Source organism: Alligator mississippiensis, chromosome 11 (assembly GCF_030867095.1).
Source record: "Alligator mississippiensis isolate rAllMis1 chromosome 11, rAllMis1, whole genome shotgun sequence".
Taxonomy (NCBI): Eukaryota; Metazoa; Chordata; order Crocodylia; family Alligatoridae; genus Alligator; species Alligator mississippiensis.
Genome location: NC_081834.1, coordinates 22,041,285 through 22,065,040, shown reverse-complemented (window position 1 = coordinate 22,065,040; position 23,756 = coordinate 22,041,285). Strand labels below are relative to the sequence as shown.

The window sequence follows — 23,756 nt, the reverse complement described above, 5'->3', positions numbered from 1 at the left end:
GGCCAAGAAAATCTTTATTGGTGCACCCCTACTTTGCCCTCTTAACTCATGAATTGGATGACTAGTTCTAGTGTTGTATGAAAATGCTATATTAATGTTAGTACATAAATTAAAATTGGCTGAATGGAAATGCCTATGCAACTTTTATAAAATATACACATGGAGCTGGAGGAGGCCATGGTAGAAATACATGACATCTGAGGGAAAAGTAATTTTCAGGCAATAACCCCTAGGGTTACAACATTTATGTTGAGGATCTTGAGCAGCCCCTCAAAGTTGACATCTAAGGTGCATGAAACACCTTTTTGTTTCAAAATGTGAACAAAAATGTACTTAAGTGTTTAGGGCCTAAATGCCAAATAATGTCTGTTATAAGGAAAGCATTTCTCCCAATATCTAATTCTTTGGCTGACTACCGTATGCTATTGAGATTCTTTGGCTGGAACAATAGGCCTAGTGTACTAATAGAATGCACCATGTCACTGCAAGTTAAGTCATAGGAGAATAATAAATGTGAAATGAGAAACAGATTACCATATTTACTTGGATCCAGGATGAGGTTTATTCTCCACATTCAATATGGGGGGGAGCTTGTCTTGGATTTGAGTACAAGGTGGTGGGGCAAGTGGCAGCTGTGGCTCTGGCTCTGGGTCCAGGCCAGACCCAGGCTCACAGTGGGAGCCCCAGCCCCTGCCCCCCCTGTCTGCACCCCACTGCCTCTGCACCTCCTGCCTACCTCACCCTACTGTCTTCTCTGCCCCTGTTTACCCTCAGCTGTGGCTCTGGCCCTGCTTTGGCTAGGGGCATGGAACATGTGGTGGCTCCAGCCCCTGCTCAGACAGGTAGATGCAATGGTGGTGGCAGTAGCTTTGGCTTTGATTCAGGTTGGGCTGAGTTGAAGCTGCTGCTGCAACGACTGGTGCCTTGCTGGGTTGAGGCTGGAGCTACCATGTGCTCGATGCTTCAGGCTGGAGCAGGGGTGAAGCCACAACTGAGGGTAAAAAGCATTGGGAGGGGGAGATAAGTATGTCATAGGTGGGGAGGAGGCAAGCAAGAGGGGGCAAGTGGGGAGGCAGGTGCCGAGGGCATAGGCACAGGGAAGAGGGGGAGAGAGTTGACAGGGTAGCAGGCAGTCGGGGGTGGGGGGGTGCAATCACCATGGGGGCAGGGGGTGTGGATGGGCACCAGGTAGCAAGGTGCAGGGGGCAAGAGGAAGGGGTCAGGTGACTTGACTCCCCCAAAATTGCCTGCCTCCTTGCTGCTGCTTTCTCCTCTGCCACTGCTTTCCCTGCTGCAGTGGGGGTAAGATGGGGAGGGGGGCAGGGAATGAATTTGAGATGGCCCTCCAATAATTAGATTCTATCCAACGGAAAATTATAAAAAAAGAAATATAAATTTTTCTATGTATAGAATGTAATTATTAAGGGGTATTAAATTTAAAGTAATCTTGGAATTGGGTAAATAAGGTACGTAGTAGTAATGATGACATTTGAAAAATGGAGTGAAATGATGTTGCGTAAAATAACCTTTAGCTTTTCTCACCAGGCCACTGAGCAGGAGATGAATTCGGAGTTGCATGCTCTTCAATGCTTTCTGTCCTCAGCCTGCGTCGATCACTCAAAAGCAGCCCTTGATAAACCATTCCTGTAAACTGATTGGTCTCTGTTTGACTGCTAAATATAAATCCATTTTTTCTCATTAAAAAGGATTTTCAAATATTCTTGTAATAAAGTACCTACTTATTATGGTAAGTTTCTTTTTCATTTTTATCTTTCATTTTAAGAAAAGGATTTCTTAGGGTAATATTTTTTATTGGAACAAACGCATAATTGGGATTAGAGTTAGACAAGCTTTCAAATTTAAGAGATTTTTCTTCAGGTCTGAGAAGTAAAAGCTAGCTCAGCATAGTAAAAAACAACTGGAAAATGAAGGGGGGAAAAATGTCCATAGATAGCAGACAAACATTTTGCAGAAAAAAGAAGCTAGATCAAGGTCTATCAGAAGGGAGGAGAGGGTTGTTTTCAACTTTCACGTGTGGGAAGAATTCAGAAAACAGGGAGGTTATAATATGCCATAAAACCAATATCAGGGTTGACTCCTTGTTTCTTAGTGTCCAGCCACCTTTAAAAGGTGAACTCAGAAGCAAAAATTCATAAATTGTCTGTACACCTTCATAAGCTGTCAGTAACAGTAGCTTTATTCACAACTCTATGTGCCTATGTATAGGTAATACAATTAATGTTCTAAAAAGAAACTAAAGTCCTACACCTTCGATTACATATGGAAGTAACAATATGTAAGAGTCTACACATGCTTAATCTATTTTCTTTAAATATATGCCCAAAGAATTTACACTTTGAAAGCTTAGTTTTAAATATAACCCCCCCAAACACAATATATTTCTAACATGGAAGTGTTAGAGAAGTTCTGTTTTTACCTGTAACTATGACTGTCACACAGCGCTTGATAAATAGAGGCAGAAAGTGAAGCTGCTAATGAATGAAGTGTATACACCTAAAAGAAAACCAGTGACCATTAGGTTTTATTCAAAGGACTGTACAGAATGACATTTTTCTCTCAAAATCAGAATGAAAATATTAAGGAGGACTGACTCATGTGGAAGTCGGCATATTAGGCAGAAATGCAGTACCTTAAGTAGTTTTGCACTGCATGTGAAAAGCAATCATTAAACAAGGTATTTATTTTATTTTTAAAATATCGCATTTTGAAAATCCTATCTCAGTTGTTTTAGCTATATTACAGTTGAGCTACACATGGATTTCTATTAGATGTAATACTACAATCAAAATTCTTCCTCTAAGGTGAAGGTGCTTAAAAGAGATATTCCAATTATATAAGATATCAGTATAACATAAATTATACTAACTCCCCTCCCCACCCCAAAAAAACACCCTGTCACCACCAATGGAGTGAATAACTAGAAATGTTCATATTATTAAATTGACTGCATATTCTCATTTTGTTCTTGGCATTTCAGCTACAGAATATTCATTATTTCTCAGTATCTGTGGAGCAATTCAATATACACTCACTGGCAAATAATGGTGGTTAGCCAAGAACGTAAAGATCTGCATAATCATCACGTGGGTATTTCGTAATAACCATCCATACATATACATCTCTTTCACAACCATAATCTTCCCTCTATAAATCATTATTGTGCTTATAATTTTCTAATGGTCTGCCAGCAACAAGGACAATACTTCAGCTTTTCATTATATTCAGTCAAAACACTAAGGAAAAATATGAAGTTTAAAAAGACAAGGAAATGGCAGCTTCATGCTGCCTGAAACTTAACAATTTTTATCTCCTGTCCCATTCTCTCTCTTTTTCAGTACTTAGAATAAGTACTGTATTATTTGAGTTGTTGGTTTGTATTAGAAAAAAATGTTATCGTTCAAATACAGTTTTGACATAAAATGCAAATCCAAATATCCAAATATGTATATCACAGTTGTAAGGAGAAAAGAGTGCCTTGCTGAGGTGTAATGCTAAAAGGAAGAAATGGAAATAGATGCTAATATATAGAGAAAGAAGAATAGGATGGAGAGGAAAGTTAAATACAAGGCACTCATTGGAAGTGCCAGAAAGAATATTTTTAATTTGACTTTCAGCAGTTTGAGAATAAGTTTCATTTTACAGATTTTTCTTCTTTAACTATGGATACTAAATTAAAATCTGTAGGGTAATAATTTGAGGATTTTCTATTAAGTTAGCAGTAAACCATTTCATGGACTAATAAACTCCTTAGATTTTCTGATCTATCTTCATGTTCTCTGAATATCCTGCTTTTGGCTTCAGCAATTATTCATTCCAAAACACGTGGCCAAGTTTTCAGACAGTGTAAGCCAACATAACTTTCTAAAAGTCAACAGACTTACAGCAATTTGCATCAGTGGAGGATCTGGCTCAGGACTTACACATACATTTCTAGTCAATCATGCTGACTGCCTCAAGGGCTGAGATTCTTTGACATTCATGGATGAATGGGATTGGGAGGGAAATAGCTAAGTGGCAACAGTTGGCTAGTGACAGATAAGGTAAAAATAGCAGCCATTTACCGAGGCTACAGGCGGAACATTACCAGAAGCATAAATCAATACACCATGTTATTTTGCATCCCATCTCCTTATATATAAATAATAGCTATGAGATCACATTTTGTATTTAGAGATCATTTCTTTTGCCATTACCTTCACATCTTCAACATTAGGATGTGGTGGAGATTTCATCTGCACAATAGTGTAAAGAATGTCATGGATGTGATTATTTAAGTACAGCACGGGATTTGCTATCACAGTTTTGGTTGAAGCAATGCTTGCTGAAAGGAGTGGTAGCGTTGTTGGTAATGGAAGTGGCGACTGGAGCTGCTTTACTGTTGTTTCCTGTTTAAAAGAAAATGCAGTATGGAAGATGATCACTTAGCTGAGAGTGGGAACAGAGCACTCATTTTAAACCTTAATTTAACTGTTAATTTTCCTCTATGTCTTTTCTATATAATGTAGACAGGATTGTATGGTCATTTTAATCAGAGGCCAAGGCTCCGATTGCCATCCAGGATGCAGGATTTGGCTCCATATATATCATTTTATTATACACTCAAATTGTCTGCAATGTATTTGACTCATAGCAGATAGATAAGAACATTGGTCCTAAACCGTGACTGTGGGAATTATTTCATACAAAATAACACCAGTAATAAAAACAGTAGCACTAAAATGAGCTGAGATATTATTTTTATAATTAAGCTCAGGCCACTGAGTAGTAACTAAAATGTGCACATATATAACAGCTGCCATTTGATGATCTCAGGATATCTTATAACCAATATACTGACCTCTGCAGCACTTATTTGCCAAGTGTTATTTTTGCTTTAATAATGGCAAACTTGAGACAAAAAAAGTTAAAAGACCTGCCAGCATCATATAGGGTCTTCCAGAGCAGCAAACAGAATCCAGGTCTTATAGTTCCAAGCTTTATTTGTGGGATATTTTATCTAGAATAGTATAGACAATGCCCCGTGACGATATAATGGGGTACTATATTATTTGAATGGATGCCTTCACAATAACACTTAAAATCAGAGCCCACTCATGTAAGGTCTCCTGGCACCATTTCCAAAAGTTAGGAAATTGGATCTTGCCCAAGTTTAGTTTGATTAATACAGGGAAACAGAACAGAATTACTAAAACGGGGGTTTGGCTGGAACACTAGAACCTAACTTAAATTCCATGCTTCAATTCAAGGTTCCAGACTGAAGCTTTAGGCAAAACTAGCATCTCAAGACTACCAGGCTGCCCCAAGTCCTTGTGAAGAGTTAGAACTGTACAGCCTATGAGGGACAAGTGCCATGTTGATTCACCAATCACTCTGACTGACTGTGGCACCTACATATTATGCAATCTACATGCTATCTAGGCCCGATTTTATCAGGTGAGAGCAAGCTGACAAAACCCACAGCCTGAAGTAATGTAACTGCGAGATTACTAATATTTCTAATTCATAGCAAAAGACTAACAAAATGCAAGGAAATCCATTTAACAGATTGTCTTACCTGTTGGGACTCTTGCAGCAAAAATTTTAGCTCCATTCTTACAGAAGCAAGGCCACCACCTTGTGCCCCATGAAGGCTACAGTAACTTAGAAAAACTCTGAGAAGTGCTTGATTCTTTTGCAGCCACCACTTCCGTCTTTCAGCATGCTCCCTTTTTGCCTGCAACCTCCGTCTTTCTATCTGGTGCCGCTCATATGAACCGATATCTGGTTTATCTACAACATCTTCATGATCAAGTAGGTCGCTATCAACTCTGGTATATGTTTTACAGTAGTCTTTGCCACCTGCGTCATGGTTACATATTTCATGCATAGCAGCAATTTCTTTTTCAAGCCAATTGTACAGTTGAAATCTGAGCTTCCCTCCATCTACTTCATAGCCAGTAGCCAAAGTCCTAAGTTCAGTCATTAGGATCTTCAAACAGGCTCTGAACTTCAGCTGTTCAGCAATGACATCAACCTCAGTGTTGCCTGTATCAGAGTCCTCCTCTTGAGGTGTCTGTAGTATATTAGTATCTGAACTTTTCTCATCTTTTCCATTTTCAGATTTCAATTTTGAACCTTTCATTAGTAAACCATCATCACATTCTTCTTCCTCTGAATCATCCTTGTCTCCTCCCCAATCAAAAGTAAGAGGCTCATCATCCAGTTTTAATGCTGGTTGACTCCAGTCAAATTGTGCTGAAGGGTCAGTACTACTCTCCAAAGCAGATGATGCTGACCAGGCTATATCACTAGTTTTAGCAACATCACTCATGGCCTCTGCCACCCCATTTTTTCTGGTAGGACTTGGACTGGATTTATCTTCTGTTGTAGAAATAATGAGCTTTATTCTTACTTTTGGAATTTTGGAAAGAACTTCAAGAGCTAAAACAGGACATCCAACTTTAAAATGTGCATTTGCAGTAGTGAAGAATAATTTTCTCTCTATAAGATTAATCTTATCAACAAAACTTTCCTCAGTTTTTAGACCTAATGTAGCTAGAGTTCCTTCGGGTGAGCTAAAATATCTTCGGATGAGCAGAGGATGGGTCCGAAGATAGTTGTAGAAACTGAACACCACAGGATTGCATGACTTGACAATAACTGGAGGAATTAGAAAAATACAGTATCTGCTGAAACATATCTTTAGTTGCGGTTTTTTAAAACTTTTTTGCAACACTTTTTGACCATCTTACACAGAAATCTGGAAGTCTAGAAACAGTTCAGCATGTAATTGCAAAAACAATACGTAATCACTCATTTGCCAGAAGAAAAGTGATAATTCAAAATGACTGATTAGAAAGATGCTTTGAGATACCAGCCTCTGTTGCTTCTACTTTATGAAATTCCGATAAGTTAAATCAAGAAGAAAGCTGGTCTTGGCCAGTGAATTGGAGACTACCCCCATGGCAGGGAAGGCTGGCTCTGTCATACCACTGGAGTTAGCAGAGGCCAGGTGAGAGTTATCCTGTGTGGATAACTGTTGAGATCTGGGTGATGAAACACCCTCCTTAAAGATGCATCAAGAAGTAATATATTTAATGTTCTGAAGCTCGTGTAAAGGTGACAATGCAGTGCTGTTCAGAGATATCTGAGCTAGCTCTGAATAACCCATCTTTGGTACTAGAAAAAGTATAGATGCATTCTGCAGCATTCTGCATAGGCTAACTGGTTCTTCTGAGAAGCAGGGTCAATCAGATGCCATGCTAATCCTGCTAAATTGTCTCTGGTACCTGAGCCATCTCATTCACATAGGCTAGGGACAGACATTACACATAAACTGGTTTAAGTGATCAAAAACTGGTTTAAACCTGTAACGCAATAGATGTTCAATGCATAGAAACTAGTCTGAAAATGGCTGAAACTGGTTTGAGATAAACCTGGTTGAATGTAGTATCATACTTAACTGATTTGGCTCAAATTTGTTTATGCCATGTCTGTCCCAGAACCCTTGCTGATTTAATTTAAATCAGAGTCCCCCAGCATCCCGGCATGCTCTCTGGGCTGGGCTGGGCTGGGCGGGGCTCTCTGCTCCCTGGCTGGAACTTGGCACAGATCTGCAGGCACAGCAGGGTCTACTGGCTTCCCCGTGCCCCCCTCTCAGTATTTGCTGCTTAAGCATAGATCCCTTCCTCCTCTGCCACGGCAAGGACTGTAGCCAGCACATAGTATGCTAGCTAATGTTGAGAGGTGTCTGTGTGTGGGTCTCTCTCCAATTTCACTGGGGCAGACAGAACATTGACGGCTTAGGGCTTTTGGAGCTAATCAACAGAGCAGCCAGTAAGCCTTTTTAAGAAGTTTGAAGTAATGTGGAGAGAGGCTACTGTTTTGCTAATCAGGTGATAAAGATTGTTATCAGCCCCCCTTCTCCACACCCCCACCTCCGGTGGCTTGCTCGCCTGTCAGTTTTCTGCAGAAAGTATGATGAAGCAGGGAGGGCGACTGAAAAGCTCCATATCATCAACAGATACATGCATTGCACACCTTCCCTTGTGTCAGAGTGCTAGCATGGGGTTAGCAACACTCCTGCCCCCTGAGCAGCCAATGGGGCAAAGCCGGCGACTATGGAGGCAGACACGCCTAATGAGAGAGTCTGAGAGGGTCCTGCCAGGGCCTGACCACGCCCCCTTCAGCTCAGCTCCCGGCAGAAGGGGAGGGAGGGCTGCTCCACCACCCCCTGGCTTCTAGCCTGAGCCACTGCAGGCACGTGTCTGCAATTCGTCAGTCCAGAGAGAACGTCTGTCCAGTTTCAAACTAGTTCAGCCTAGCCAGGTTAGACTAACCTGCAAAGACTGAATCAATTCAGGCTCAGGCTTTTTGAATGCCTGTCCCTAGCCATAGAGGTTGGGTATCCATACACAGAACAAGTGTACTGTGCAGACATACCCTAAGTTACTGGAGGCTAACCAGTCCCATGGACAGGGAGCACATTTTAAGAGGCAACCCTGACTCCAAATGTTACTTAATACAATATGTGAAGGGGAGTATCCAGCTCAAGTGGACCTTCTTATGCTGATTAGGGAAAAGTTAAGATGAGATAAGGCAACTTCTGTTTAGTCTTTTATTATTTTTAACCCTTTTCTTTCTATTCTTTCTGCTGCATTTGAGAAGCCTCTGTGGTAGAGGCTATAACCCAGCCCTACCTGATGGAGGTAATGTATTAGATACTACAGTAGGATTGCAATTTGGCAGTCAAAAGGGCAAGTGAACTGTGGGAGTGCACTCTGAGAGAAGTGTAGTTGGCCACTTCTGTGAAAAAAGTAATCGCCCACAAAGAAAGAACCAAGGGACAGCTCTCCCCTGAGTTTTAACAAGAAGTACTTGTAAAAAGGGGGTAACTGTTTTTTAATACCAAATCCATGGCAACAGTATGCTGTAGCCATTTTACCCATGGATAAAATCAGATCAGAACTAAATGGATAATAAAAAATACTAGCTTTCATTTGCTGAAATCCTTTATAGAGGTTTCTAATTGAGATTTATTATGCAACTGAATTACACCTACAATAGCAGCTACTGTAACAATATTTTGCTGACATTTCATTATTTTACATTTAGGTGTATGCTTTTAATGTCAAAATGCCAATCATATATAAAATTTGCATTTACATACTTAATGCTGTAATGCTAATATATTTTGAAAAAAAGAAAAAGATTGATATTTTTTCTACCTGGATTTTCATCATCTTCCTTAGGTGTGTGTTCCAATAGAGTATCCAGTGCTCTAGTGTAATTTTTCATTATCCAATATGCGATACTTCGCAGAAAGGGATCAGGATGCAATTTAGGACAGCTGAATCCAGTTCCATCTTTCTGACACCCCAAAATCTTTTCATAAAGAATGGATGTGTAAGTGAAAGAGGTCTCAAATTCTGATTCATATAAACGAGCAATAACCATTGCCAGCTGAATGTCTTCCATTTTTTCAAGGCACACCTGCAATACAAAGTATGAAATGCAAGATGCTGAATTTGGGAAGCATAACTCTCCTAAAATACAAGTGAATATATGAAATAAAAGAAATATTTTATAAAAGAAATGTATAAATAAAAGAAATTCTGTCTGGTGTAGTCATGTATCTATGGACTAATATATATAAAGGCTTTTAAAAGGAATACATACAAGCTTTAAGTGTTAGCATTAGGAGTGCACATATAAAGATTTTTGGGGCCGATTCTGATGGCCAATTATTAGTGAGCAATATTGGCCGATACTGATCTGATTGATGATATGCAGCCCACCAGCTTGGAAAGCAGTCTGGCTGGTAAGTCTGTTGGGGTGAAGGGGTAGAGGGGAGGGAAGGGGCTTGGGGCAGATCAAGGGAGGGAGGGAGTGGGGCTGGGGTAGGTGCTGCCCAGCTAGGGTGGGTTGCAGGATGGAACTGTAAGTGGCTCATCCAAGGGGGCAGCGGCTCCCACCAGTGCACACACCCCTAGGGCAGGCATAAGGGGTGTGTGCCCCCCAGATCTGTGCACGGGGCAAGGGTGGGCTGCCATTGCAGGCTGGGGCCAGGGGCTGTGTCGGCTTCTTTCTGGCAGTGGGAAGGAGCTGGGCCATGGCTGCGCTCCCGTAGCCCCAGTCCCAGAGCTGCTGCCACCCAACCCAAGCGCAGCCCCAGCCCAGCCCCCACCCCCTGCTAGGAAGAGCCTGGCACAGCCCCCAGTCCCAGCCTACAGCAGCAGCCTGCCCTTGCCCCATGTGCAGATCTGGGGGCCACATGCCAGCTATACCTGACCTGGGGGTGCGCACAGCTGCAGAAGCCGCCCTCCCCTCCCTCCCCGTGCCCCCTGAATGAGCCACCTGCAGCTCTGTCCCACACCCTGCCCTGGCTGGGAAGTGTCTGCCCCTGCCCCCAACTCCACTCCCTCCCTCCCTCACCATGGAAGCCTTGATCTTCCACCCCCACATCTGTTCCCTCCCCTCTGCCCCTTCACCCCAACAGACTTACTAGCTGGATGCTGCTTTCCAAGCTGCTGGGCTGGCTTCATGATTGCTGTGGCTATGTGCATGCACATGGCATTTATCAGTGGCATTATTGACCACATCAGCCAAAAAACGACAATTGCTGATAATGTCAGTTTTCCTTGTACTGGTGCCGACACGATATAGACTGATGTATCAGTTCACCTCTAGTTAGCACTAGGCTTTTTTTGCACTGAAACATTTGCAGAATTGTATTATTAAAAAAAACAATACACAGATTTTCTCCTTTGAAACAGCACTATATATATGTGGCATTTCAAAGAAAACCTGGGGTTTTTTTTGCATTATATATATTTAGTAGCATTTCATTTTAATCATGGAAAAATGGAGAATTTGGGGGTTTTAATCAGAGATTTTAACACTTCTATCAGAGAATTTGCAATTTTTAAATGAGAAAACCAGGATCCCTGTTTATAAGTATATTTTGAGAGCATAAATCTAACATTAATTCTGAAATTCCATAGTACTTCATATTTTTAAACAAGTACCTCAATGGCATCTTTCAGTGAACCTGCTAATAAGAAAAATGCAGCAGACTGTTCAAAGCGTTGTTTTCCCAACAATGCAAAAGCATTTTTCAAAGCTGCTTTGCGCCATCTATCTTCACTGAAATTGTGGCTGAAAAATGCGGTCATCTTTTCATCATGCTGAGACCTGTGTAAAGAAAGCCAACACACATGATTTCAATTAAATTACTAGAAGTAAAATCTTTTAATAGATGACATAGACATTAGGGCTGTAGGGATCTTGGAAGATCATCGAGTCCAGCCCCCCTGCACCAGGGGCAGGAAGTCAGTTGGGTTCACAGAATCCCAGCAATATAAACATCCAAATGTCTCTTAAACGAGTCCAGAGTAGGTACTTGCACCACCTCTGGTGGCAGTCTGTTCCAAGCCTTGGGGGCTTGGAAAGTAAAGAAGTTCTTTCTTATGTCCAGCCTGAAATGGTCTTGGAGGAGTTTGTGACCGTTTGACCTTGTCATCCCTTGTGGCGCTCTAGTGAACAGATGTTCCCCTAGATCCTGATGAACACCCCTTATATACTTATAGGCTCCGCAAGAAAAGGTTGAGAGGCGACCTTGTGGCTGCCTATAAGTTCATCACAGGGCACAGAAGGGAATTGGTGAGGTTTTATTCACCAAGGCGCCCCCAGGGGTTACAAGAAGTAATGGCCACATGCTAGCAGAGAGCAGATTTAGACTGGACATTAGGAAGAACTTCTTCACAGTTCGAGTGGCCAAGGTCTGGAACGGGCTCCCAAGGGAGGTGGTGCTCTCCCCTACCCCGGGGGTCTTCAAGAGGAGGTTGGATATGCATCTGGCTAGGGTCATCTAGACCCAGCACTCTTTCCTGCCTATGCAGGGGGTCGGACTCGATGATCTATTGAGGTCCCTTCCGACCCTAACACCTATGAATCGTCTATGAATCTATGAACCAGGTCCCCCCTGAGCCTGCACTTTTCCAAGCTGAAGAGTCCCATAGCTCTCAGCCTCTCATCATAAGGCCTGTTTTCCTGCCTTCTGATCGTGTGCATGGTTTTCCTCTGGACTCTTTTTTTGATTCAAGATTGCTTTAGATTAACATTTAATCCAAAAGAGTTGTTTTATATTTTTACTTTCATTTGTATTATTACAAATGTTAATGAAACTCACCTAAACAGACCCCATACCACTGCTTTTTTTTTCATGGCCAGGTAAAAAAGTGCAGCATCCAAGGCATCATTATTCCTCTGGAATGAAGCTTTTGCAACCTACAGTAGATGGACAACAAGTAAAGCATACTGTTGTGAGCAAAAAGTTGCCTTCAGCTATAAATACATATACTCCCTGCTAGAAAGGATAGTGTGGATCATTTTTGCATTGTTTCTATAAAGCTATGTAACTTGTTTTCTGAATGCTTTGCAGAAGTCATGATTTATATAATTTGTGTGACCTCCCCATGCTACAAATCACCTGTTAAGATTTTTGGAAAAAACAATACTATTACACAGACTTAGCAAACACAAAGGAGAATATTATAATTGAGCAAATAAAAAAGCTTCATCTCTGAAAAGCTGGTAAGGGAATTTTCACCAGCAGTATATACAAGGTAAGTGTTATCTTGCACTTAATCCAGCATTGCCATTTAGAAAATGTACTCGTTGTTGCTTTGTCTATCACGAACATCTATTTTAGCTTAATTAAATGTTAATGTCTGTGTGTCTTCCTAAATGCCCTGCAGGGAACTGGCAACTTAAGTTACAAACTAGCACTAATTTCAAACTGGCACAACATTTCACGTACAGGCAGTCCTCGACTTACAACGTTCTGAGTTACAATGTTTTACACTTACAACATTTATAAATTGACACCCTGTTTCAACTTTATGATGTCAGTTTCAACTTTACAATGCTTGATCTGATGTGACGCCACGCCAACGAACAAGTTGGCTGTCCAATCTGCAGCCAAGACTCCTGAGAAGCCTTGGTTCAGGTCCCCCATTTATAACATTGTTTCTTTAAAAAAAATGGGGTCTGAGTTGCAACGTTTTGACTTAAGACGCAGTTTTCAGGAACCAATTGTATTGTAAGTCTGAGGACTGCCTGTAATGACTTTAGGGCTAAGTACAAACAATCAAAAAGCCAGAGGCGGAATTGATTCAATCTAGGCAGCTTCCTTTAAGCTGCACAGGATAAACCTATAACTAACTGAACTGACATTCCATTTTCAATTGGGAAAAGCAGGGGGAGGCCTGCACTGACCCAGGCCGGTAGGCAGGGGGTGCTAGAGCACATCTCCCAGCCTGTTGGCCATTGCCAGCCCAGCCAAGTGCCTCTGACTGGTTCCCCAGTACACACCCACAACCCCCTGCTGCCCCCACAAGGGGTTAAGAAGGAGCCTCCTTTGTGGGTGCTGCCCCACTTTGGGGGGTCTCCCCCAGCCTGGATCCCCAGCCAAGGTAGCCCTGGGGAGCTGAGGGGCATTCCCTCACTCCCCCTTCCCAGCTGCTGATTGCTTCAGCAGCTGCCACAGGATGGAGGGAGAAGAAGTCCTCCCAGCCAGGTGCCTGCCCAGTATGGGGGCACCAGGGAGCCCCCGCCTTGCAGGGCTTCTCCTCACCCAAGCCCAGGGTCCCCTAGCCCAGGGCAGCCCCAGGGAGCTGAGAGGAATTCTTCCCCTCCCAAACCCCAGAGCTGCTGCACGTCTCCGAGATATCCTGGGGCAGCCTCAGAGAGCAGAGGGAAATTCTTCCACTCCCCTGCAATTAGTTTTGCCTCAGATTCATAGCAGCCGAGGCTAACCCGGCTGTAGAGAAGCAGAATTTCCCTCTGCTCTCTGAGGCTGCCTGACACTCCCAGGGGCTGAGGCACGCAGTTCTGGGGTTTGGAAGGGGAAGAATTCCCCTCAGCTCCCTGGGGCTGCCCTGGGCTGAGTTGAAGGGAAGCCCCCCCCAAGGCAGGGGCTCTCCAGTGTCCCAATGTTGGGCTGCATGGGTAGTCACTAGGGCTGTGAGAAGCTTTGGTTGCTGTTTCAATTCGGCGGAGATTCGGCATGATTCGATGGCCAAATCTCCAAATCCGAATCAGATCAGGAGACCCTTTAATCTCTCAGAATCGAATCGTAACCCTCCAAATTGATTTGGAGAGATTCCTAAAGATTCGACAATTTGGACACAAACATAGCTTTAAATGTTTTTTCTACGTATCTCAAGGTACCAAGTGACTCATGAATGCTGAGATGCTGGGGCAGATGGAGTGTCTCACAGGAGCACAGAGGGTTCCCCAGTGCACTCAGCACAAGACCCAGAAGTGGGCCAGAACTGGTGCCTCCTGGGCCTGGGGGGGCAGTACCCAGGATCCCCACGCAGACAACTGCCAAGCTGGGAGGATGCAGGGGGGCCACAGACCCGGAAGTTGACCGGAAGTACTTCTGGACCACTTCTGGGTTAGTCACCAAGCATGCGGTGCCCCTGCGCTCCTGTGGGATGCCCTATCCGCCCCACCACCGCAGCATTCACGAGCCACTCCTGGTACCTGGAGGTATGTAGAAAAAACATCTAAAGCTGTGTCAATGGCCAAATCGCTGATTCTCTGAATCAGCATAAAATCTTCAGATTCGGATTTGGCTGAATAGAATTGGGACAATGATCCGAATCAACGAATCGAATCACTGTCCCCAATTGGGGCTGAATCCAAATCAAATACAGCCTGTTTTGCACACCCCTAGTAAGCACCCAGCCAGGCACCCTCCTTCTCCTTCGCTCCTCTGGCAGCTGCTGAAGCAATCAGCAGCTGGAAGGGGGACAAAGGGAGGGCTGCAAGGGTTGAAAAGCCCCCACTACAGGGGCTTTCCCCCCATCCACATGCTATGTAGACCCTGGCTAGGGGGTCTAGGGGCCTGTTCCCCTGCCCCCCCTTCCCTATGGGCTGATGAACACAGGCAGGAAGCAGGCTAAGGAGCAGAGGGCCAAGGCAGTCCTTGCTCCAGTGGAGCAGATAGCATAGCCCAGGACTGCAAAGCATCCTGGGATACTGGCGGACTAAGAGTTAACTTGAACCAGGAAGGTATCTAGGACATAAACTGGTTTGACCTAAATCAGTTCATTCTAATACTGCATCCAACCAGGTTTATCTTAAATTGGTTTTGGCGAGTTTGAAAGTGGTTTATATGCTTGAACCTGAACGTATGTTCTGTTACAGGTTTAAACCAGTTTCCGATCACTTAAACTGGGTTACATGTAACTTCGCCCCTAGCCGAGGTATGCAAAGATTTACTTATACACTTGGACAGCCTGACAGAAACATCACTATCCTGTAACTTTTTAAAAGTTGGAGATATAATGGAGAGTTAACAAATGAAAAGAGTATAATGCGGAAGATATTATTTAAAGCTTATGGTTAGCTAACTGTTTCATATATTAAGTTGTAAAGAGTTAACACTGAGTAGTCCAGAAATTATTTGTTCCCAGCTGCTTCCAATTCTGGCCTGCAATATTCTGCTGCTGGATAAGAGAATGAGGTAGTTATTGCTAGATAGGACATCCATCAATCACTGCTAGCATTTTGGCATTGATAAGACTCCCTGGCAACAAAAATAACTGAAAAAACAAGCTAGGTAATCTTCAAACTTGGACAGACTCCCAAGGTATCAGCTAAACCACAAATTAAAAAACAGGATCCAGATCTATACAGAAAGGTATCCAGGGGCTTCAGTGCCAAAAGCAAACACCTGAAATTCAGTCTTCTAGGCTACTGTGGAATTTTAGCTCTGTAATTCATAGGGGTTTTTTTGTTATGAAGAGTATACGTTATATAATTTACTGTACATATTTCTCAGGCTATACATAATATAGTATACTGTTTTAGGTATGGTTCCAGTTACCTTCTCAATGCATCTTCTGAGTGTATTAATATTCCTGACCCACCATCCTATACCCATAGCTCTTAGTTCAGACCACTGTGGGTCTCCTCTCTGAATAGCAGGAATTATGTTGATCAACTCCTCCTCAGCCTCTGAATGAAAAGCCCAGGCAAAATGACAAGTGGATAAGCCTGAATAATGATACAGAACAATTAGTTTCAAAGGATTAAACATTCCTAAGCAATGGAATCAATACTACAAATGAATAACATGAAGGATGACAAATAAACCACGGTATTCATTTCCTTTTCACCATTTTGATTATAATTGTGAATTTGCTGAATTTTAGAAAAATGTGGCACTGATTTGGGAGAAAAATATGACTACATGGAGTTCTCTCAATAAGGTGGCATATTAACAAAATGGTGGTGGACTCCCAGGCCTGGAGTGTAGCACAAGGGACTATTCCCCACAGCAGGAGGAGATGCTGCTGACCAAGGTGAAAGTACTGATTTACTGCATCCGCTTCTAAATGGGAAGTCCTGCAATGCACACAAATTATATGTGGAATAACAAGGGGGAAACTGTATTGATGCTTCCAGGACTGAGGGAGTGGCATCTCATTCTGGGTGGCTGGGGGGTGCTAAAACTCTTCCCTCTGCTTACTCTTCTGCAGTTGCAGCTCCCTCTGTCACTGGCTATACCTGTCTGATTTCTCTTCATTCTTCTACCAAACCTTTGGGGACTTTTATTAAGTGTGCTTAAATGTACCAGTAATAAAAGGCAGAGAGGCTGGTGAAGGAAGTATATTGTGCCACAATAAGGCTAGAGGCTATAGGGAAGAAAAGGATGCCTGACCTACTTCAGCAGCTTCTTGATACGACTGATAGTGAAACCTGTACAGCAACAGCATTTCCTTCAGCTTCAGCCCTAACTATAGCTGTAACGTGAGAATGGTGATGCTCAGCACAGAAGCTACACTGCTCTCACCATTCTTTTCCACTGTCCCATTTCTGTATGTGCTGGAGCTATAAGGTTACCCAGAGGAAGAGTGATAGTATACTGCTATATTAAGCAGACTCCAATCAGGGGCCACAAACATGCTTGTCTGCTGCTTTGGTTCTGCTTCCTTTTTTATGTCTCATGTCAGAACACTATCTATCCACTCTGCTGTTGCTTCAACAAGAAGCAAGTGACTGGGATGAAAATTAGAAAATTATCCCTTAGTAAAGCAGAGATATTTATTAAAAATACAATTTTTTACCCCATGTAGGGGATTGAAAATTATGCAGTTGGGAAAGTACTTTAAGCTAACAGACAATCTAAATGCCAGCCCGGGTAGTGTGCCACCATATTAATAAAGTTGTGATGTCAGAGTGACAACAGGTAAGCATATGTAGTCTTTAAAGAACCAAGGTTTAAATGAACATCTGATTCAAAATTTATAGCTATGAATACTAGAATCATCAAGTTAGTGCTGAAATATTTTCAGTTGGGTCACATGAACATAAAGCAATGCTCCAGGGATTACCTTGATGAAGCAGCTGAACACGATATAAAGGTGGGAGTGATGTAAGAAGGCACGTATGTAAACGCATAGCCAACAAATAACGCAAGCCACATTCATCTAATGTGTCTCTTCCTGCAAAATACAAAAAATTGACTTCTAAACACAGGTGAACACAAGTGCCTGTAAATTTTTGGATAAATACTTTTCAATGAAAACACCTAATTGCCATAGTTTGTGAGGTGCTTAGGGTGAAAGAGTAAGTTCTATGTTTTAAAGTGAAAATTATTCAATAGTATTTTCCTCCCAAATGCAAAGTATGTAGAAAATTCTGAAAATTCTACAATCTTCCTATTCAATAGTGTGTTTATTTCTTTTTTTGACAGACTAAAATATTTAAATCCAATTACCATTAGGTAACAAGGCATTACAATCACTCTATAACACGTGGCTTGTCTTCACAATCTTGAACCAGGAAGTTATCTAGACACAAGTTCCACAAGTGTAGCTACTTGCTACAGCATCATTAAAATGTTATCTTAATATCTGCCATTTTAAGCGCAGCATAAAAAGTTATGCTACTTTTTATAAAAAAATAAACAAAAGTTTTAAATGAGAGGTTACTTTCATCTGTGTCCCTGTACACAAATCAACAGCTGTATCAATTAATTTTACTTACTTCTATTGCAACTATCATTACTGTATCTGACCATTTTACAAAATCAAAAATTGCTTACAAATGGCACAAACTAAATAAATGATACAATCCTACTACTGACACACATTCTCAATAGAGAGGGAAAAATTAAACCTATTTAAACAAAAACATCTTGGAGAATTTTCTAAAAATTTCCATAGTTGGACTCTTGATTGTAAACAGAAGTATATTTCAGAGCACAGGGCCTTCCATTCAGAAGGACCTGCTGTCTTCACTTTGGAACTTATCTGAGGGATACAGCAAAATCTTCACAGATGAACAAATTTGCTGAAATTAGAATATTAAATGATTTATACCTTGTAAAGAGCTTGTAGATACCTTTATTTTTGCATTTTAGGAGAATTATTAATTTTAGTTCAGTTCCTAATGACTGTGCTCTATAACATGTCACTAGTGTTTTCATAAAGGACAAAAATAAAATAGGCAGGGGAACTGAATTGATCCTTCTGCTTACTACCAGACCAAGATTCAGTTACACTGGGCATGTCTACATGAGATGCTGACTGCACAGCAGCGCTGCATGGCAAAAACCATGCCGAGACGCTACTGCACAGTAGTGTCACTTAAAAGGCGTTTACTGGTGCAGTAACTCTAGTTTAGTAATAAATGCACAGTAATATCTTGTGTAGACGCACCCGCTGAGGAAGAACATGTGGGAAAAGCTTGCCCACCACTGCTTCTGCTATATTTGCTCTGAATATGTGGTGTTAGGTTCTCGGTTTATTAACCCAACACATTTTTATGGGTACCTAAGTTTGCCTAATACTATGAATGGTCATGATAACCAATTTTGTATTTGTCAGCTGAAATACATGAACAGTAATTAGAAAACAGTCATCACTAACCTGAGTAAGTCTTATCTCTGTTCTCATCAAGCTCAGTACTTGTTGTAGCCACGGTGTCTGCCAAAGCTACAAGGAACATCTGCTCCAGACGGGTGAGGCCTGGCAAGCTTGAGTGCATTAGATGACTTGAGAGGACGCTAGCATGTTCTCGGCCAAAGTAAGTTGGCCCATATTGAGAGAGATTAATTATTTTGGATTTACTCTCTCTCTTTTCAGGCTCAAAATCAATAAAGTCATCGGTTGTGACAGACTGCATCTGGAACAGATCTGAGTATTGATCCCCTGGTTTTCTTTTAGTGAGATCTTCAGAGCCTGGAGTTACTTTAGACGTTTCTTCAGAAATTTTGTACGTGGTATCTTGATCTGCAGCAAGCAGTGCATACAACGGCAATGGGGGAATAGAATCTATCTCTGTGTAGTCTCGGGTACCATCTTTTCCAGCTGTAATTGTGTCTTTTGCAGTACTGCCACTTACACTAATGGTTCGGGAGAGATGACGTTTAGGTCCACCACCTTCCCCAGTTTCTGCATCTTTAACTACTGCAACTTCTCCTGCAATACATTTAACTAAATGGGATAGTATGGCTTTGGCTCGTCGAACTTTACCCAAATCCATCAGTTCTAAAAGCTGGGTTGGGTGATACTGTGGGAGAGTAGGGGAAAGGACATGCGCAGCTTCAAAAAGCCCACCATCCTGAATTACAGTTGGAGTGCCAAAAACGTCATCAACAATACCTGCCCCATCAATTACACGGGACTTATTTACTATTGAGCTCGTTTTAAATGGATCTTGAATTGCTGAGTCTTCAGTGGTAAAAGCATCACCTTCACCATCACCAAATTTGACAGCATGTTTCCACTGTGCATATACATGCATTTCACAGTCCATTCCCACTACCAGTATACCATCTCTTACCCAAGAGAGGGAAACTGGCAGTGAAGGAGTGCCATCTACAGAGGACACCAAGTCAATCGATCTCAGCAGTACCCACTTGGACTTTATACCTAGTTTTATGCTACCACCTAGTGGTAAAGTAATAATGGCTACTCCCTCTTTACTGCTCATTTGTTCTGTTACAATTCCTGAAAGTCTCCCATACATGAATATGTTGGCACCCACCCCAACTGTAAGTATATGGGAACCATCTTCTTTTGATACCCAGTCCAAATGTACCAAATGCTTGATATTGGGCATAAGATATTTGTCCTTGTTCAAAAAGGCATCTGATTTACTGTATACAAATAAATTACTATCTACACTGACTCTTGAATCAAGTACATTCCCAACCTTAACTAAATCATCCAGATGAATTGTCTGTTCCAAAACCCATTCAGATCCTCCTGTAGACTCGCATTCAAGTATACAAACATGCATAGAAAATTCTTTGGAAACAAAACCATTATGCTGTATAGGCTGTTTGTATGCCACAGCAAGGCGTCCTGTATAAGAACAGCTAACAGCAACTGGCCTTCCTATTATGCACACTGTACTGCTGTTGTCTTCTCCTTCGTCATTCATTAAAGGCCATTTTCTCCAATGATACGTCTCCCTCATTTCATCTTTACTATTTAGATCGATCTCTACATTGCATCTCCAGAACCGCACTTTGTTGTCTGAACACGAAGTTACTACCAAATATGGTGCAAGGCAGACCGGATATATTGATGAAGAGCTCAGGTGGCCTGAAGTAGTAAGATCAACACAATTCATGATTAATAAAATGAAACACCATGCAGACATTAAAGAAATAAAGCCATTACTCTTGTAACTTAAATGAAGATATGAGGAGAGAAAGAATTGCAAGTTCTTGGAGGTATTTTTTTTTTTAATATGGGTTAAAATATAGGATAAAAGTATGCCAAACCCATTCTGGGATTGGACATTATGCTATGTAGACAACACTGCTTGTGTTCTCACAAATGCACACAAGAAGATGCATTATTGCTATTTCTGAATGCCTTACAGAATATATGAAACTGTGTGGGAGAGGGGAGTGATTGTACAAAGAGAGAACTTACATATAATGGATAACTTTATAAAATAGTCTTATTAAAGGGGTCACACAAGTCAGCATAATCTTTTTTTATGGTCAACTGTTTTCTTTAATATTTTCTGGATTTAGGAAACCAACACAATAGCTGAAATTCCTCAAATTCAAAAACACTACCCATGCTGGGAAAAGGTAAATGTAAATTTACAAAATGTTTGGTACACTGATGGCAGGCTTCTACTTATCACTATGGCCAGCTTAGACATAACCTGAGGTTGTACTATACAGTATTATGTAGAAACCACTTAATTGCTCAAAACTTTGTTCTCTGTAGTCTGCAATGTTAATTTACCTGCTGAAGGGGTTGCTCTTATTACTTCTACACCAAATGGAAGATCTAGTGGTTGGCTGTAGACAAGTTTAGAGCTCAGAATGAGTTTACTGGCAGTCTGCAGGTTAGCAACCGAAGAGGATCGCGTCATAGGACTTGTGCCAGGTGAGGTATCTGGAGAAGAGTCCCCAGTCTTTTGTTCAGGTACAGTAAGTTGATTCTCTGATGAAGTAACTTCAGTGGTTTTTGCTTGAAAAAAACATTATAATCAGTTTGATGAGTAACTGTTCATATGCACACTAAAGTAAGACATACGATACCCAAAGATCATTATCCTAGCAGTACATTAGTCATATAAAAGGTATCTGATAAGCAGCCAGGCTGCTCCTGTTCCACCTGGAAAATAGTTTGTTTTCACCTTTTCGAGCATTCTCATTAAGATAAAATGTCCTGTGCTTAAAGACTGTACTTTTTCCTTTAACAAAACATTATTATTGGCACAAAGTGAATTAAAACTTTCCTGAGCTCCTGCCAATCAGTTGCATCAAATATTTTTCACTGACCTTATTAGATACTTTAAAGTTTCTCATGTTTTAGCCAAGAATTTCTTCATCTGAACAGCATGGTACAACTGAAACTGAGTTACATTTCAGCATGGTCCGCAATGATTTATAAATAAAAAAGTTATATATACATATAAAACAACCTTTTCATATAGTGGGTAACAGAAACTATCCTCTGGCCTTTAACATGAACATTTTGGAAAAACTTGAAGTTGGATTGCTTGGCAAAACTTTGGAATTTGGTGTGATCTTCTTGACTAGAGAAGGCATTTAATTTAAAGAAATAAAACAAATATTTATTGCTCTTTCTGAGAAAATACTATCACTTACCTATACAAGCTTGCACAGATTTAAGATGGAGATGCCACATATGAAGAACTGAGCAGCCACTGCTGTCTTTTTCAATTACTACTAGATAAAACTTTTCTGAGAATGGTGGTGGACGATACCCTATTATTTAAACCAAATACATTATTATGAAGTTGAATGGTTAAACATAACTATATTTCATAATAATCATGCTCTTTGTAAAAGCTGATGACATCTAAACAAGGTTTGGGGTTGTTTTTAGTTGTCCAAAAATATATTTGTTTGCTTACCATTTACAAAAATATAAATCTGAATAAATATGCACCCTAAAAATGACTTCCTACAGTCAGGTGTTGGTATCTTGAAAGTGTCCACTAGGAGTCTCTTTACCAATCATTTTATAAATCTTCCAATGGGAGAGTTTGACCCTCATGAAGCCCAAAACACAACTGGCAAATTAATTTTTAGACTTATCAGTCTTCAGGATATCATGTTAATCATTTTCTGGGCTTTATAGTTCTCTTTCCCTTTTGACCCCTTAAATGTACGAGCCAATAGGCCTGTGCAAAGCAGCAAGTATTTGATTCGGCTTCAGATTCGGCAGATTTGGAGGGACAGTGATTCAATTTGGTGATTCGAATCGCTGTCCTGATTTGATTCAGCAGATTCAGATTTGGAGATTTGGCTGCTGAATCAGGCTGAATCTTCTCTGAATTGAACAGGCGGTGGCGGTGGGGGCGTGTCAGCAGCAAGCTGGGCCCCCGCCATGGCTACACCACCTGGCCCCAACATCCTAGCACTAAAAAAACCCCAAAAAAACGAAAAAGGAAAAAAGTGGGGAAAAAAGGCTCCCCGGGCTCACTGGCTGCAGCAGCAGTGATCAGGGTCTCTGGGGGCTTGTGGCAGAGACCCCCCACCATGCAGTGTGGGGGAGTGGGGATTGACCCCCCCGCCTGGCACCCATACAGCAGCTGTTGCATCGCGTGGGTGCAGTATGGAGCTGCAGGACGCTGCGGCGCTCTGCGCGCTGTCTTGGAGCTTGGGCCGCCTAGGCTGAGCACTGCTGGCCTCTGGGTGACTGCTGGAGCCACCCCAGCTCTGGGACAGTGTGTGAGCCCCCAGAGGCCATGATTGCTGCTGCTGCAGCCCGTGAGTGCAGGGCGTTTTTTTTAAGTGCCGGGATGCTGGGACTAGGTGGGGCAGCCATGGGAGGGAGCTGGGGGAGTGGGCAGGGGGTGGGGCCGAGCAGGGGGCTCCTCATCGTCCCCTCCTCCCACCTCTAGCCCCCCCCCCACCCCCCCAATCCCCTATATGCCGTCACAGAGCTCAGGTCCAACTCCCTGTGGTGGCAAGCGGGGACCGCCCGAATCTCTGAATCAATTTGGAGGCTTCCAAATTGATTCAGAAGCTTCCGATTCAATTCAGACCTTTTAATAGGTCTCCCAATTCAATTCAGAGCCTAATCTCCTCCGAATCAAATTGGCTACTGAAGCTTTATACAGCCCCATGAACCAGCTCTTTAGTTATATCCCACTGGACTATCTGAAAAATCAAGATCATTCATCCAATGGACTAGAACTCATTATTGCTAACTCTTAGCTTTCTACTGTCTACT

At 41.9% G+C, this 23,756-nt stretch overlaps 1 protein-coding gene across 4 annotated transcripts in view; it reads right to left on the bottom strand.

The window, feature by feature from the left end:
- The window catches only part of DMXL2 (Dmx like 2), a 106,121-nt gene that overhangs the window by 28,460 nt on the left and 53,905 nt on the right, over positions 1-23,756 (bottom strand). For 2 of the 4 annotated variants that reach the window (XM_006261069.3, XM_019477611.2), the window contains exons 16-27: positions 22,163-22,282; positions 21,291-21,518; positions 18,948-20,630; positions 17,409-17,519; positions 15,899-16,068; positions 12,191-12,288; positions 11,028-11,193; positions 9,228-9,492; positions 5,576-6,660; positions 4,215-4,406; positions 2,438-2,514; positions 1,543-1,673 (exon numbers count right to left, since the gene is read on the bottom strand). In XM_006261069.3, coding sequence (XP_006261131.1) covers positions 1,543-1,673; positions 2,438-2,514; positions 4,215-4,406; positions 5,576-6,660; positions 9,228-9,492; positions 11,028-11,193; positions 12,191-12,288; positions 15,899-16,068; positions 17,409-17,519; positions 18,948-20,630; positions 21,291-21,518; positions 22,163-22,282 — 4,326 coding nt within the window. The remainder of the gene's footprint in view (positions 1-1,542; positions 1,674-2,437; positions 2,515-4,214; positions 4,407-5,575; positions 6,661-9,227; positions 9,493-11,027; positions 11,194-12,190; positions 12,289-15,898; positions 16,069-17,408; positions 17,520-18,947; positions 20,631-21,290; positions 21,519-22,162; positions 22,283-23,756) is intronic. The other 2 variants (XM_019477610.2, XM_019477612.2) reach the window with 1 other exon arrangement.